The sequence below is a fragment of the Monodelphis domestica genome, chromosome 1, assembly GCF_027887165.1.
Source record: "Monodelphis domestica isolate mMonDom1 chromosome 1, mMonDom1.pri, whole genome shotgun sequence".
Taxonomy (NCBI): domain Eukaryota; kingdom Metazoa; phylum Chordata; class Mammalia; order Didelphimorphia; family Didelphidae; genus Monodelphis; species Monodelphis domestica.
The window spans coordinates 170,721,634-170,738,963 of NC_077227.1; the positions used below are offsets into that span (position 1 = coordinate 170,721,634).

Genomic DNA, 17,330 nt, shown 5'->3' on the forward strand with positions numbered 1-17,330 from the left:
ATTCATATATGTGTGTATATATATATATATATGCATTTGTATGTGTGTGACTGAGCACTGCAACTACTTAACATTCAATACATATTGACTATATCATATGTGCATGGCAGTGATGAAAAAAAAAGACATTTTCTTTTTAAATTTTCCAAACTCATTTGGGAATTCTGAATTATAGTGCATAAGCACAAATGAGGTCACAACTATTCAGACCTGACTGAAATGACTGTACAATATACAATAAAAATTAATTTATTTACACCCCTATTGAGATTCATCCAGGCCCATCTGTATTGTGGAAAGCAGTCCAAACAATTCATATGGAATAATTTTCTTCATTGGTGGGCACATCTGGGGAAGAGGGTCTTTATTGGCAAGAGGAGTATGCTACTTCCTAAAAGTTACAAGAAAATCTATCAGCCACATTTGTTTCTAGAAGCTGAACTATGTGTCCAAAGAAATTGGCCCATGGGCCATCTCTGTTCTACTTTAAAATGTTCATAGTAGTTCATAGTTATTTGGTTAGGATCTGACTCATTATAATATTCAAATATGACAATGTAAACAATTTGCCATATTCATAGTATTAAAATCCATAATGGAGATATTATGAACATAAGCTGCATTTCATATTTCCAATATAGTAAATTTTTATTGCTACTAATTGAAATTTTTGTTAGACTTTTGTAAAAATAGTGTTTAGGATTTCATCATTTGACTTACCAATTAACCATATAGCAGAGTTTTTACCATATACTTCAGTGACATATTTAGTTCCCCAATATTTCTGCATTTATATTATATACGAAGCTATAAAAACTTGTCTATCTAAATCTATGCATCAGTTGTTGGAAAATTATAGTCACACATACACATAATGATTCATACACACATGATTCACTCTCCCTGTTTTTTTTTTTTTAGTTCAGAAGGATGTATACAGAATAGAAACCACTAGGATAATATTAGTTTTCCTTTCCTTCATTTACAATCTGGCAGATATTTTACTGTCTGCCGGGGACTATGTTCATAGCAGCCATTTCATTTGCTAGTCAAACTCCTTAAATTAACCAGTTGAGATTCTGGAATAAAGACACAAACAGAATGAAAATGACAAAATTTATCTTTGTTGAATAAAAACATCAATACTGGTATCTGCATTTAGGCACCAATCTGCCAGAAGCAAATTAATTTAATTTAACATTAAGCCACATTCAAGCCATTTTTAGTGTGAAGATAAAAATATACAAACTAACATAATTTTCCCAAGCTCTCTGATTTTAGGTAACATTTATATGACTTAAAATAGAGGAAAATATACAGAATGTAAAAATATAGTTTGGATTAAGAGAATTTGTTGAGCAATTGAGTTGCCATATCATTCCTCTGGCACCACTCCCCAGGAAGAACTAATGGTTTCCATTCCAGTGATCTCATTTGAGAATCTAAATTGAAGAGGAAATGATGAGAATGCCAGCTTTGGGTGGCATGGAACAAGGCATTTCCCTTAGGGTTAGACCCTAGTCTCATTCCTGCTGGGGAAAAAAAGATGGAATTGCTTTTTAATCCATTCACATTATTCTTAAGATTTTTAATGTTTCCACAATATGTATCAGGAGAATTTAAAAGTTGTCTTCATGCTAAATCTCCAGTTTCAAGACAGATAAACACAGGAACAACATTTTGCTTTTTTAAAATAATATTTCCCCCAATTACATGTAAAAACAATTTTAACATTTCCATTTTTTAATAATTTGAATTGCAAATTCTCTCCTTCCCTCCTGCCTCTCCCATCCTCCCGAGATAGTAAGCAATTTCATTTTTTTTTTCATGTTCAATCATGTAAAGTAATTTTCTGTATTAGTCATTTTGTGGAAGAGATATCAAACAAAAAAAAGTAAAACATAGTATGTTTTGGTCTACAAACTCTAGTTCTTTCTCTAGAGGCAGATTTTCATGAGTTTCTAGGATTGTCTTGGATCATCGTATTGCTGAAAATAAATAGGTCGTTCACAGTTGTTCACCAAAAAATATTGCTGCTACTCTGTATAATGTTCTTCTGATTCTGCTCAGTTCACTTTGCATCCATTCATGTGAGTCTTTTCATGTTTTTCCAAAATCATCTTCCTTATCATTTCTTATACTATAATAGAATTTCATTACACTCATATACCACTTGTTCAGCCATTACCCAATTGATGGACAATCTCTCAGCTTTCCAATTCTTTGCTACTACAAAAGAGCTACAATAATTATTTTTGCACAAATAAGTCCTTTTTCCTTTTTTTAAAAAATCTCTTTGGGATACAGATCTAGTAATGGTATTGATGGATCAAAAGGCACACAAGTTTTAATGCTCTTTGGGCATATTCCAAATTGCTTTTCAGAATGGTTGGATCATATCACACCACCACCAATGGTGTGTTAGTGTTCCAATTTTCCCACATCCCCTCCAACATTTATCATTTGCTTTTTCTGTCGTGTTGGTCAATCTGATATGTGTGAGGTAGTACCTTAAACAACATTATTCCTAAAAGAATCATAGACAATAAATAAATACTAATATTGAACAGATATGATGCATAAAATGGTATAGCATCTAAATTATTAAATGAATACCTAACTAATTGCAAAAAGACATAATAAATGTTTATCAGAAATTTTAATGTTCCCCTCTAGAATTGAACAAATTAAGACAGAATGAAAATATACACAATTGAACTATTGAAAATTTTAGAAAAAATATACAAAATTGAACTATTGAAAAATTTAGAGTTAAAGAATTATAGTGACAATTAAATGGGAACACTAAATAATTTTGTACATATTTGTTAGCCCTATATGCTACTGTCACAGTACTGTAACAAATGTTAGAATATGGAAAATCATAAATAAATGTAAAAAAAAGAAGTGCCAAATACATCCTTTACAAAGTCCATGCTATAATAAAAAATACTAATTCATATCTAGAAAGCAAACAAAAGAGACATACTTAAAGACTTAATAGTAACATTATAAATAAGGAGTGAGTCAAAGAACAAATTGTAGAAGCAATAACTAAAGAAGGAATATAGATAAAAAACATTTCAGTTTTCTGGCTGCAGCTCAGATACAAAGGAAAAATACATCTCTGAAAATACATGTTCACAAAATAGAAAAAGAGAGGATATAAATTGAATATGATAGTTTATAATATGAGTCCTAGTTTTAAAAACTAGAAAATCAACAAATTCTAACAAATGCTTAAGAAGCCCCAGATTTTAATTTTGTTCACTGAAGATCCAAATAACATTGGTTTTGGAGTTGAATAACAAGGATTAAAGTCCAATTTCCACCATTTATTACCTGTGTAACTTTAGCCAAATCATTTCTCCTCTCACAGACTTCATTTTCTCATTTACAAAATGAAGAGATTAGACTCAGCAATCTTTGTGGGCTCCTCCAACTCTCAGTCCTATGACCCTATGAAGGACCTTATTCTATTATCTGAGCAGCATAAACTAACACAAAAGTTTACAAATGAACATTTTAACCCAACTACAGAATGAGGAGCTCCAGGAGTCATAGTTAGGTATGTTCTAAATCATAAGTCATATCGTAAAAGAAACTTTCATTTTAATGTTAGCCTCACATTCTGAGTAAGTGGGGTTGTTAATTAATAAAGTTAGTTTCTCTGCTGACCAGGAGAATGAATGGGAGTGGTTAGTCAAAGGTAGAATGAGGATTTCAAGTCAATTTTGAATTTAGACCTGGCCAGTCATTTTGTTCAATCAAATCCTGATTCCCTATATTATTTTTTTTAAGGCCTTGGAATTGCTTATACCACATGTTGCAGACAATGCAAATGCAAGAATGAAAGCTCATGTAAGACGTGGAACAGCATTCTGCCAACTAGAATTATACGTAGAAGGTAGGCATTTGATTTAGTAGAATTAGTTTTATTCCTAAACTGTATCTTGAATTATGTAAACATTGGCTTTAGAATACTGATCATTCCATTGCTTTTTGTGGTTGCCAACTCATTTTGGTTCAATTTAGTTAAAGCAAAATACAAATAAAGAACATTAATAGAAAATATAGAGAATAAAGAATGTGGACAACAATCAATAGTTATTTATCCACTTTCTGCAATACAAAATACAAAGAAGAAAGTACTGGGCCTGGGCCTATTTGACTATAATCTACATATGCATGGTGAAACTGGATACAACAGAAAAATTCCACTATTTTGCCATGATTTGCCATGTGGTGTCTATTTTTGGAGTCACTTGATTTGAGATAACTGTATCTACAATTTAACCCCCTTTGTATATACATAGTCATTGTGAAGAAATTAAATTATTATTCACAGAAACTCAAATAACAATAACTGGTATTTATATAGCAATTTAGGGTTTACAAAATGTTTTATATATATCATCTCATATAAGTCTCCCAATAACCCTTTGAGGGAAGAGACAAAATAGGTATTGGTACCCCATTTTACTGGTAAGGAAATTGAGGATCTGAAATTTTCTAATGGTCACAAAGCTAAATATGCCAGCATTCTATCTATCCTATGTTGCCTCAGGTGTTGCTAACTAAGGCAAAATTCCAAAAGAAGCAAAGTTTCTCTTTCAGATTGCCCTTCTTCCAAGATATAGTGTGAGTCAGTGGAAAGCATACCAGACTTGGTCTTAGAAAGATATTGGCAGGGGGCAGCTGGGTAGTTCAGTGGATTGAGAGCCAGACCTAGAGACAGGAGTTCTGGGTTCAAATCTGACCTCAGTCACTCCCTAACTGTGTGATCCTGGGCAAGTCACTTAACCCTCATTGCCTAGCCCTTATCACTCTTAAGTCTTGGAATCAATACATATTATTGATTCTAAGGTAGAAGGTAAGAGTTTAAAAAAAAAGGCATTGGCCACAGTGTACCTTGGGTAAGTCATGTGAGTACTGGCCCTCAATTTCTACATATCCAAAATAAGGGGACTAGATGGTCCCTCAAGTCACTTCTAGTCCTAGAGCTATAACCCTAGGGTCCTGTGGCCCTTTGCCTAGCTGGGATGTGGTACAATAGAAAGAGTGCTGTTCACAGATTTGGGAAGAACTGGGTTCTACTGTGACCTCAGGCAAATAATTTAATTTATCTGGGCTTCAGTTTCCTCATTTCTAAAAGGAGAATAATATTTTTGTTGCCTTCCTTATAGGGATATTATAAAGAAAAAAAACTATATAAACTATTAAGTGATAAAGAAATGTTAGCTATTATCATTTTCTTTCTCCATCAGAGGGAATCCTCCCAGGTATCCTGTGATTCAAAGTCCACTCTCATACAGTTTCCTATTTTCTTTCACCTTATCTGGTTGAAATGAACCTGTTCAATAAACACTGATTAAGCATATACCATAAGCAAGACACTGTGGTAATTGCTAGATAATAAGATTTTAAAAGAGTTGGTCAGGGCAGTTCAGGGGCTCAGTGGATGGAGAGCCAGGCCTGGAGATGGGAGGTCCTGAGTGAAATGTGGCCTCAGACTCAAGGGACACTGGGCCAATCACTTACTTAACCCTTACCTGCCTGGCCCTTACCTCTCTGAAGCTTTGGAGCCAATACCTGGTACTGATTATGAGAAAGTAAGGGTTAAAAATTTTGTTTTAAAGGAGTTGGTCCTTGCTTTTAGGAATGTTATAATTTAATTGCAAAGAAGGAATAATGCAAAACATGCAAATGGTTATCATATAAGGTTAACTATGATAAGGCAATGGTAGAGATCACTTTCAACAGGCAGTCTTAGAGAGGCTTCATGGAAGGAAGTGGTGCCTGGATGGAGATTTGATGGAGGATGAAGATTTGAATAGATAGAGATGATGAAGGTATATTCCAGGCATGGAAAATGGTCTGCTTGAATGCATGGAAGCAGGATGGAGCAGGATAAAATCAGGACAACAAGTAAGACTAGAATGAATTAGAACTAGAAAAGTAGGTTAAAATTAGTTTGTGGAAGTCCTTAATTTCCAGTCAGAACAATTTCTATTTTTTCCAGTAAGGTAGGAGGGAGCCACAGAAGGTTTTTAAGCAGAAGGGAGAGGCTAAAGACATGAAAAGCAGTTAAAAAGCTATTATATTTGTCTAGGTAAGAGGTAATAAGTTTTTGAACAAGGATGATGACAGTGTAAGTAGAAAAAAGGAAAGAGTTTTGAGAGACTGGGGCAGGAGATGATATATTTTTGCAGGGATGGATTTGGCAACTGAACATAGCATAACAAGAAGAATATTTAATTTCTATCCAGAAAACCTATGCTGAAAAACTCTTCTACATAGTACTTGTGTGATTTTCAATAAGACTTTTATCTCTCTGGGCAAAGGGGAAGAAAATAAGCATTTATGTTTTACCAAATGTTCTCTCATTTGATCCTCATAACAATCCTGCAATGTTGTTTTTGTTTTTGTTTTTATATTTTAAATATGAGGAAACTGAGGCAAACAGAGATTAAGTAATTTGTTCAGTGTCACAAAGCTAGTAAGTATCTGAGGCTGGATCTTCCTGACTCCAGACCCAGTGCTTTATCCGCTTGTACCACTAGCTACATATGTTTCTTTATCTGTATAAGAGGATTAGGCTTTTTGATTTCCAGCTCTAAATTCAACATTTTCATTCTACAAGCATTTATTAAGTGCCTACTCTGTGTCAGTCTCTGCACTAAGGATTGAAGATGCAGAAACAAAAAAACAAACAGTGCCTGTTCTCCAGAAGCTTAAGTGTTTTTCTTGTTGGAAACAATACACATCCAGATATACCAGTTTAAAAAAAAAATAATTTGAGTCAGGAAAAGCCTTATATAGAAAGTGGCATTTGAGTTGAGCTTGGAGGGGAGTTAAAGGTTCCAAGAATTGAAGATGAGAAAGGATAACATTTTAGGCATAGAGGATGGCTTAGTCAAAGACACTAGTAAAGAAGACAGAGTTCTGGGAGAAAAATAGGGGAAAGGCCACTTTAGTTGAAACAGAGTGCATGAGAAGAAGTCATTCTAGAAAAATAAGTTGGAGATAGGTTTTGAAGTGCTTTGAGTGCCAAAGAGGATGATCCTAGAAGCAAGACAGAACTACTGAAGCATCTTGAATGGAAGAGAGACATAGTTAAATCTGGGATTTAAGCTGTTTGACAGATGTGTTGTTTGTGAATTAGAAAAGGAAGAGTCTGGAGACATGGAAAGTATTTAAGAGACTTTTGCAGTAGCCTAGATGAGAGATGATTTAGACCTTAGCTGGAGTATTGGTTGTGTAAGAGAAACAGATACATATGAGAGCTATGAAGATATGATAGAAGTAGAATCACTAAGATTTGTGAATTAATTGGCTAGTAGAGGGAAAGAGAAAAAAAATCAAGGATTACTCCAAAGTTGAAAACCTGGATGATTGGAAAGATATGGGAATTAAGAAGAGTGTGTGTAAGAAAAAGAGTTCTCTTTTAGACAAATGAGGTGGAGATTCTTTGAGAAAAGTCAAGAGATTTGGAGTAGTAGTGGAGAAGTTTGTCATCAAAAGAAAATTATCAGTTCCCTCAGAACAAAAATAAGAAAACAAAATATTTAAATAAATAAAAAGGGTTAAAGGAGGGGAAAAGGGATCAATGAAATTTTATTTTGGTTAGGAAAAGGAAATTATTAGGCAGAAAGAAAAAGACTTTAGTACTATGAACCAGTTATTAAGAATTAAAAGAAAGTCACCAGAAGCAGGCAAATGAATTGAGTTTAACAATGACCCTAAGAAAAAAAGTTATAACAAAAAAGTATAACAAAAAATTAAAAATTGAGGAGGAGCTGGTATCAGTAAAGAAAGAATCTATATCTATAATAGAATTTATCATCAGTTAAGTACAGAATGGCACACTGATAAAAATCAACAAAGAGAAAGCAATGGAAAATTTGGCTAAAAGCATGGAATTGATAGATGATAAAGTTAAGGCGAGTGTAGTAGAAGTACAGAAGTACAGAAGCAGCTGAACATGTTGCAAAATTATATTAAAGGTCAGCTCAATCAGAAAAAAGACTGGAAAACTTTTTACAGTTAGAGGTGACAGCAACAGACAACTGAACTCAGAGAGATACTGGGAGTCTTCAGATTATGTGAAGAAAAAAATGGCAAGACTTTACCTATCTTTTGTCAGGCAGTTGCTCAACAAAACTTCCCAGAAGTAGTAAGATCAAGATATGGACTAAAGATCAATAGACACATTGTTATTAAATGTCAGAGATTTTGTAAAGAACTAAAAAGAAAAAAATCACTTATTGAGGAATCATAATTCAAATAAGAGGATTATTAATCCACTATGAGAAAACACAGGGGAAAAAAAGCTAGAATACAATATAAAAAAAAGTAAAAGGAAATGGGGCTTTATATCATAACCCTATTTTACTAAGCTAATATTTGAAAATAAATATATGTGATATATACATATATGTGTATGTGTATATATACAAATATAATTCCCAATAATTTTTTCCAAAGGAAAAAGAATTTACCTTAAGATTTTGATATCTGAAGCAGCTCAGGAACAATCTGTAATTTATGAGAGGCAAAAAACATACCAGGAAGGGATACTTGATATGCAAATCAAAAACAAAAAATCAAGTAAAGCCAACATTAAAATGTTGAATCAGAAAAAGACAGTTCATTATAGAAATGTTGCTCAAGGAGACCAAAAATCCATGGGAATTGTTGAGATCAGTAGTCCTAAAGGGTGACTAGCAAAATCATCTAAGAAATAGTGGGACTTGACCAAGAAATCAAGTAAGAAACTCTATAGTAAGGCTTTTTATTTATCTCATTGCTACATAGAAGTTAATGGTCAGTAGGAAAGAGGAGCAGAAAAACCAGTACGAGTATAAGCAAACAAGCCAGAAGTCTTTCAACATGACCATAGATGGAGTCAAAGGCATATGCAGCCTGCAGGGGTCTGTGTTCTGAGGCAGCAAGAGTTGAGAAAATACTAGAGTCATCATAATCACCAAGTATAGCAATAATCAGTATGGTGCAATGATCCTCAGACCAGGACAGTTTAGGTGCTTTGAAGTCCCTAGTACTTTTTTCTGAGATGCCATAGAGAACCTTGAGAACCTTAAACATTCAGACATGAGAATTAATCCTAGGAAGTAGAGGTTAGAAATGAGAACTCAGTTGATCTGGGGTGAGACCAAGGAGGGCTGGCCATCCCACCCAAAAATACAACAACAACAAGAAACTGGCCCTGGCACAAATCCCCTTTTTAGGAACAAAAACTGAATATAAGCCAAAGAAGATACTAGGATAAAACATTATTATATGTATAGAGGCATATCACAATCAGGATTCCATGAGCTGGTAGGTTCTACCACAAGTGAAAGATCTTGGAATACAGGATTCCAAGCAAAAGCTACAAATGTACAACTAAGAATGGCATATCCTGAAAAGTTGAGTATCATCCGAATAGGGATAGTTTTGCTTTGTTTTTAAGAAGTGAGATGTTATTAAAAGTTTTTTCAGCTTGTAAAATTTTTTTATGATCTGTGGTTGGGAAAAACCAGGCTAGAAAATACCATCCAGGCAACATATTTAATTTGTGGTCTTCTGGAAATAATGCTTTTGTTGTCTAATCCATTCATAATTCCAAAGTTGGCAATCTCAAGTCAAATGGAAGGAAGGTGGCACTAATTGTATTGGGGGCCCTTCTCTGTTCCTCTGGAGCAATGGCTGCTGCCATTTTTGGTTTCAGCAACCATGTGAGAATTTAGGGGTAGAGGTGGGATATGTATGATTCATTCCTAAGAAGCACTGCAGTGAGAAATGAGAAGTCCTCTAATTGGTTGATAAATTAGAAGAATTTATTTCTTATCAGATTCACAAAAGCAAGCAATTAGCTTTGCTATTTCTTTTTTTCCCCAGTTATGAAGCATTTGGATGGTTTTCAACTTTGTACCAAATCAAGTGGAGTGAGAGGAAAGTGCTTTGTCTCTTACCTGACTCCCATCAGCTTTGAGCAGGCTACTTCCCAAACTTACATTTTGTCACCTGAAACAAGGAACGGTGACTGAGAATTCTCTATTTTGAATTGAAGGGCCTCCAATACACTATGTTAAGCTGTGGTTTATGAAATTGTAGGGAATACTATCTTAGCTCTTCTATAAGTGCTAACCCTATTTTTAACCGTGGTTTATAACTTTTTCCAAATTTAGCCTCTGTCTTCTTAAGGGAAGTGCTTAAACCTTATAATTCAGTTAACAAATTGGATTCATCTGCCTTATTTTTATAAATGTCTTTCATATCCTAAAAGCAGAAAATAGTCATTGAGGAAAAAAAAGCATTTTTGGACCAAACTTTTAGAAATCATAAGAATGTTAAAAATAGAAACAAGCAATGTGTATTTATTTACTTCTTAGCTTGTATGGGTCTGTAACTTAACCAAAGTCTACCTGCTCCTACCTGCTCGATTAACTCATTGGTCACTCTGTATGAATACATCTATCTACATTGGCCAATCCATCTATCTATATTGAAGACCTATTGAGCAAAAAGAACAAAGCCTTTATGGAGTGGCAAAATAACCCAAACTCTGCTCCTAAAAAGGACAGATTCAAGTCTCTCCAAGCCACTGCACAGTGTGAGATCAGGAAGATGCAAGATCGATGGTGGGAAAAAATGGCAGAAGAAATCCAGCGCTTTGCTGATATGGAAAACTACAAACAATTTTTCAGTGCCCTCAAGACTGTCTATGGGCCATTAAAACCCACCACCACTCCCTTGCTATCCTCTGACAGTGACACTCTCATAAAAGATTAAAAAAAGGCATCAGCAACAGGTGGAAAGAACACTTCAGTTAGCTTCTCAACTGATCTTCTTCAGTCGACCAAATCGCCCTTGATCAGATCCCCCAAAACCGCACCATTGAACAACTTGACGTCCCTCCTTCAATAGAGGAAGTCCAAAAAGCCATTAAACAAATGAGTGCAGGCAAGGCACCCGGTAAAGACGGGATCCCAACCAAGGTGTATAAGGCCTTAAATGGAAAGACACTCCAGGCATTCCACATAGTGCTGACCAGCATATGGGAAGAGGAAGACATGCCCCCAGAACTCAGAGATGCCTCCATCGTAGCCCTATACAAGAACAAAGGCTCACGAGCAGCTTGTGACAACTACAGAGGCATCTCACTACTCTCCACTGCTGGAAAGATCCTCGCCCATGTTATACTCAAAAGACTCCTGTCATCTGTTTCAGAGCAGAACCTGCCTGAATCACAATGTGGCTTCCGACCAGATCGCAGGACCATCAACATGGTCTTCACAGTGAGGCAAATGCAAGAAAAATACCTTGAGCAGAACCTGAGTCTCTACATTGTCTTCATAGACCTAACAAAGGCGTTCGACACAGTGAACAGGAATGCATTGTGGGTGATCCTTAGCAAGCTCGGTTGCCCAGCAAAATTCGTCAAACTGATCCAGCTCTTTCATGTCGACATGACAGGGGAAGTCATATCTGGCGGAGAGACTTCCGATTGCTTCAACATCTCCAATGGTGTGAAACAAGGCTGTGTCCTCGCTCTGGTGCTATTCAACCTATACTTCACCCAAGTATTACGACATGCTGTGATGGATCTAGACCTGGGCATCTACATCAAATACCGACTGGATGGCTCACTATTTGACCTTCAATCATGAGGATCTGATGGCAGGACCGAATCACCAACCAGGAAGTCCTCGACAGAGCCAACTCCACCAGCATCAAAGTAATGGTTCTCAAAACCCAGCTACGATGGTCTGGACATGTCATCTGCATGGATCCACAGCGAATACCAAGACAGGTATTCTATGGTGAACTGTCAGCTGAACTTGGGAAACAAGGCCGACCAAAGAAAATATGTAAAGATCAGCTAAAGTCAAACTTGAAGTGGGCTGGCATTACACCAAAGCAACTAGAACCTGCTGCCTCTGTCAGAAGCAGCTGGCGAACCCACATTAACCATGCCGCCACCACCTTTGAAGATGAACGACGTCGACATCTTGCCACTGTGCATGAACGCCAACACCAGGCCACAACCGCGCCTCCCGTAACAACTGGCGTTCCATGCCCCATGTGCCACAAACTTTGTTCCTCAGTCTTTGGACTTCAAAGCCATATGAGGGTACACCATAGATGAAAACGCACAAAGACAATAGTCATTCTCGGTCACCAAGAGACTACTACTACATTGGCCAAGCTATTATATCAATTGACAGTGGTTATTGGAAACTCTACTGGAATGTTGGGTGAAAAGAAGACTTTTTCAGCTTCTTCAATGAAGCATGCTTTAGTGAATATGTTCCCCAAAGTAGTGTTTGTAGATACAGAACCAACTTTCATTAATGAAACATCCTAGAAACCTTGAGTAGCTAATCTTAAGCATATAAGATGCTGCCAACAACTATGCTGGTGGGCACTATATCATCAGCAAGGAAATCATTGGTCTGTTCTAGCCATGATTTGGAAGCTGGCTGACCAGAGCACAGATCTTCATTTTCCAAAGCTTTGCTGGAGGACTGATTCATTTTATTTCTCTGTTGATAGAACATTAGTTGATTAATTATGGCAATTAGTCAAACCTGGAGTTCTTGATTTATTTAGTCCCTTAGGTTTCCACATGAGTCCATTCTGACCAAAACTCACACCATTTTGCAACACAGTTGTGCTTTTTTGAGACTTAAGCCATCTATAATATCTGTTGCAGAAACCTGGATATTGAATACTCAGCCTATGTGAAAGTTAACCAAATTGTGTTTTCTGTAATGTTTGCACTTCAATTTTTTGGTGCCTTGAATATTGATCTGACAGAATTCTAGGCCTACTTCCTTCTGGTCACATAAGCATGTCATTCTTGGCTAAGGACAACTACAAGCAGCTTTCTATAACAGAGATCATGAGTGCTTTGGGCCAGCAAACCAGATGGTGAAGTGTGACTCTTGCCACAATAAACATATGGCTTCTTGCCTTTTGCACTATGATGATATGGTACCCTAAGATGTTAATGCTGACATAACCAGACAAAGTATAGCATCAAATTTATAGATTGGTGCCCAATTAGCTTTAAGGTTGACATTAATTATTAATTTTCCACTATTCCTCCTAGCAGTGACTTGGCCAAGATATATCAGATAGTATGAAAGTCGAGCAACACTATAGCTATTGATAAGGTTTGGATGTTCCTGGACAAGTTTGACCTGATCTTTGCCAAAAATGTCTATGTTCTGTGGTGTGTAGGGGACAGGATGGATATATAGCTGTCCTAGAGATAGAGCATGAGTAGGTTGGTATGATCTTTTTGAAGGAAAGGGTGAAGGGGAAGGCAAAGAGTTTTAGTAGTTACCTCTTCCATACAACTCCAAAGCATGTGATATCCAAGATTCATCAATTTAAACACACATAGGGCTATCAATAAACTGGGCAACTGTTTAGAAGAGACCATGAGAGTATGACCATCAGAACTGTGACCATGCCTGAATTTTCAATGAATTCCTTTTCAAACTATTTCATAAATGTCTTTGGAATTAAAAACTTTAAGGGGAAAAAATAAAAGTAGAAGAAATCTAGAAATTGCGATCCAGAGAGATTAGATGAACTTAAATCAGCTAGAAGAAAATCTGGGAAGTATAATCCAGGTTTCCTAACTCCTTCTCCAAACTTTCCCCAAACTCTACTTTCTTTATGCTTTTGGAAGTTTATCTATAATGTGTTACTTATCAGCCTTTCTTACCCCAAAGGATTAGGTAGATGTGAAAATTGTATGCATCTGATAAGTGGAGAAAAAAACAAATATCAAAACCTAGTTACATTCATTATAAATGTATTTCTTTAATAATTTAAAAGGAGAGAACATTTTTAAAAGATATCATTTCTTGTTTTATTCAGTGAACTTATTCAGTTCAATTAATTATCATTTCTTAAGTGTCCACTATGCACAAAACTAGAGATACAAAGTTTAGATTAAAATATGATTTCTACCCTTTTGATGCTTATCCTTTAAATCAGATGATATGATACATATTCAAATTTAATATAATGACTAGCCAGGTACTACTTGCTTGTTTATATTTGTATATAAGAACTTAGCACAGTGCCTTGTATATAATAAATACTTAATATATCTATCTGTATCATATCTTATCGATTTGTCCACCTGTCTACTTATTTTTCACTGGTAACCTTGGAAGGAAATTTTTCAGTAGAATTTGAGGGTAATAAAGAATTAAGAAGAGAGGGGGCAGCTGGGTGGCTTAGTGGATTGAGATCCAGGCCTAAAGACAGGAATCCTGGATTCAAATCTGGCCTCAGACACTTCCCAGCTGTGTGACCCTGGTCAAGTCACTTAACCACCATTGCCTAGTCCTTACCACTTTTCTGCCTTAAAACCAATGCATAGTATTGATATAAGATGGGAGGTAAGGGTTTAAAAAAAAGAATTAAGGAAAGAGTAAGTGCTAAGGAGATAATAGAGGCATTGAGTAAAGACAAAAATTATGATAAATTTAATAATCAGCAATTAAAACAATCAAATAAATACAAAATATAAGGAATAAAAATTTTCCATAAACCCCTAACAAAGGAGAACCAATCTAATTAACAGATAACAACCCCAAAAAAGTGTTTGTTACCTTTCAAGTTTATCTGAAGTTTGGTTACTTTTGGCATATGTGTGTGTATATGTATAATTCTAGTTTTGTATGTGTATATATAGTTCTAGTTCTAGTCAATGAATATACATTTTTGGTTCTTTTGAATTAGCATGAAGTAACTTTACATAGATCATACCATATGTTCTTATATTTTTTATATTTGCTTTTTTGTGGATCTATAATTTTAATTATTTTAATATGCTATAATTTATTCAGACAATTCAGATATTCAAACACTAGTAAGAATATTATTTTATATAGGATGTGTCAAGTTTAGTATTATAAATAAAACAATATTTAATATTTTTGTTCATTGGTCCTTTTTTATATTTTTGTGTAAAATTCTAGGAATGGAATTAGAGCAAAAAAGATATAATCCAACCAATGATTTTTATCGTCCAGTCCCATGTTGCTCTCCAAAATGTTTATATCAGGAAGAAGACAATATTTTAAGCAAGTTTCCATTCAAATCAATAAATGATTTATTAAGCACCTACTCTGTATAAGGCATTAAGTTTAAGGAGGTAGAAAAGAATTTGTAATCACTTGGAGGAGATGAGTCCCTGGGAGTCTATTTTAGCATTTGGGAGAAGTGAACATGTTTTTAGGCATATAGAAAGGAGCCATTTGAGTGGGAGTGTTCAAAGACATGAGAGAGAGAGACAGAGACAGAGAGAGAGACGCACACACACAGAAAATGAGAGAGACAGAGAGAGAGAGATACAGAGAGACAGAGACAGAGAGAAGATGAATCCTAGATAAATGACCTGAAGAAGATATATCAAGAACAAAATTTAGGATTTGGCCTTAACCAGGCATTAGGGAGACCTTGTTTGAGAGCATAAAGAAAGGAAAAAAATGGGTGATGATACTCAAAAATTGTAAGGAGTAGTCTAGGAATTCTGAGTTATTTCTCATCTAAAGTTCTCAAATTATATATTTCCCTTTAGTTTACAGTTTAAGGAGAAAGGAGTATTTGGAGAGAAGAAACAGTTATTGATGGGAACAAAACATGGCATTAACAAGTGTAGATGGATTCTTGGGTGATGGTAAAGGCTCACTTGCACCATAAAAAGTCCTCTGAAAATGTTAGATTTCAATGACATATCATAGCTTTGTCAATTTCAACTGAAATGTTGTTTTAAACCCACAAATAAATAATCTCTTTACATAAGCTGAATGAAGACCCTGTTATAATTGTTATGAAATGCAAGACTCTCTAAAAATTTCAAGACTACTGGATGAGAGAGGCAGTTAGTTACCTTCTAAGAACTAATTTCTGGAATGAGTTATATTTCTGTGTACTAGTCAAGACACAGTTTTGAGAACATTTAAGTTATATATGACAGTTTTCTATTAATTATACATTTTATTGCTCCTTGCTGTATGAATATAGGTTTACAGGATTATGAAGCTGCACTTAAGATCGACCCATCTAATAGAATTTTACAAAAAGATGCTAAGAAGATTCGTAATATAATCCAAGGAACTGAACTGGAATAAGAACAAATACAACAAACAGATAGATGTGCCTTGTGTTGATAATAAGGAGGTGAAGACATTCATATCTTTTTTTGGTATTCTGATTCATACTGCCAAATGATTTCCATTGCTATTACAATTTCTGTAGAGGACAAAATATTTTAAAGCTGTAGGAAACAAGCTATCCAAGTTGAACAAGTTTTGAGTAAATAAATCACAGTAAAAAATATATATGTTTTAATTATTAACTTTAAAAGTATATGTATGTTTGTCTTTTTTTCCCCCTTGTATAAACTACTTGCCCACGTAACTAAACATGCATTTGGTGTTTAATATTAGGATAATGATTTAATTTTGATCAGATATCTATTTTTAAAAACATAGATTGTAATGTTTTCATTTTATATTGTGTTGGGCCAATAAAGCAACTGAATTAAGTCAGACGTAATAATTTTTGTATTAATGCATGTGTTTTAATTAATTTACCCTAATACTCAGAATACCCCTTAGCTCTTTTCTGAGACTTTCTTAGCACCTTGTGTCAAATTAAGTTAGCTTAACCTGTGGAAAAAATATTTGAAGAAACTTGCCTGCATATCTGTTTATAGATAGGGTAGCAAGAAAACTGACCACACTTCATTTCACTCAAAAAGGTAAAAATAAAGTGATCAGAAACATTGAAATATTCCTGGCTTATTCAGTTGAGATATGAAGTATCATGATAAAAGACTTCAAATCTTATGTGAGATTTCAGAATATTGTGTGTTATATCAAATTGCATCATTATGTATTGCACCACTATATGTTATGCAAATCTTATGGTACAATATAAAAATGTTCCTTTTCAATATGATAGCTGTCACAATTCATGTGGTGTTTTTTTCAGAAAGCTTTTTGTATTGAAAAATTTTAAATCATAATTTAATGATCTGATATTGTTATTCATAGGGATCATAAGATGTAGTTAGAAGTCATATGGGCAGCAAGATGGTGGATTAATCACTTTCTCCAAATCTTTTCAATTCTGGAACCCCCCCAAAAAAGGAATTACATACCACATGTAGAATCATTGCAAAGTCATTACATTTCATATCCACAGGACAAAGAAAGAAAATTTATAACTTTAAAAATGAATTAACACTTGCAAGACTTAATCCTTAAAGCAGCCCATACAATAGGATAAAGTAA

At 34.8% G+C, this 17,330-nt stretch overlaps 1 protein-coding gene across 6 annotated transcripts in view; it reads left to right on the forward strand.

Moving 5' to 3' along the window:
* The window catches only part of DNAAF4 (dynein axonemal assembly factor 4), a 76,379-nt gene extending 59,796 nt beyond the window's left edge, over window positions 1–16,583 (forward strand). For all 6 annotated transcript variants that reach the window (XM_007479699.3, XM_001378142.4, XM_007479700.3 and 3 more), the window contains 2 exons: window positions 3,802–3,907; window positions 16,057–16,583. In XM_007479699.3, coding sequence (XP_007479761.2) covers window positions 3,802–3,907; window positions 16,057–16,163 — 213 coding nt within the window. In that variant the 3' untranslated portion in view covers window positions 16,164–16,583. The remainder of the gene's footprint in view (window positions 1–3,801; window positions 3,908–16,056) is intronic.
* Window positions 16,584–17,330: the final 747 nt, after the last annotated feature.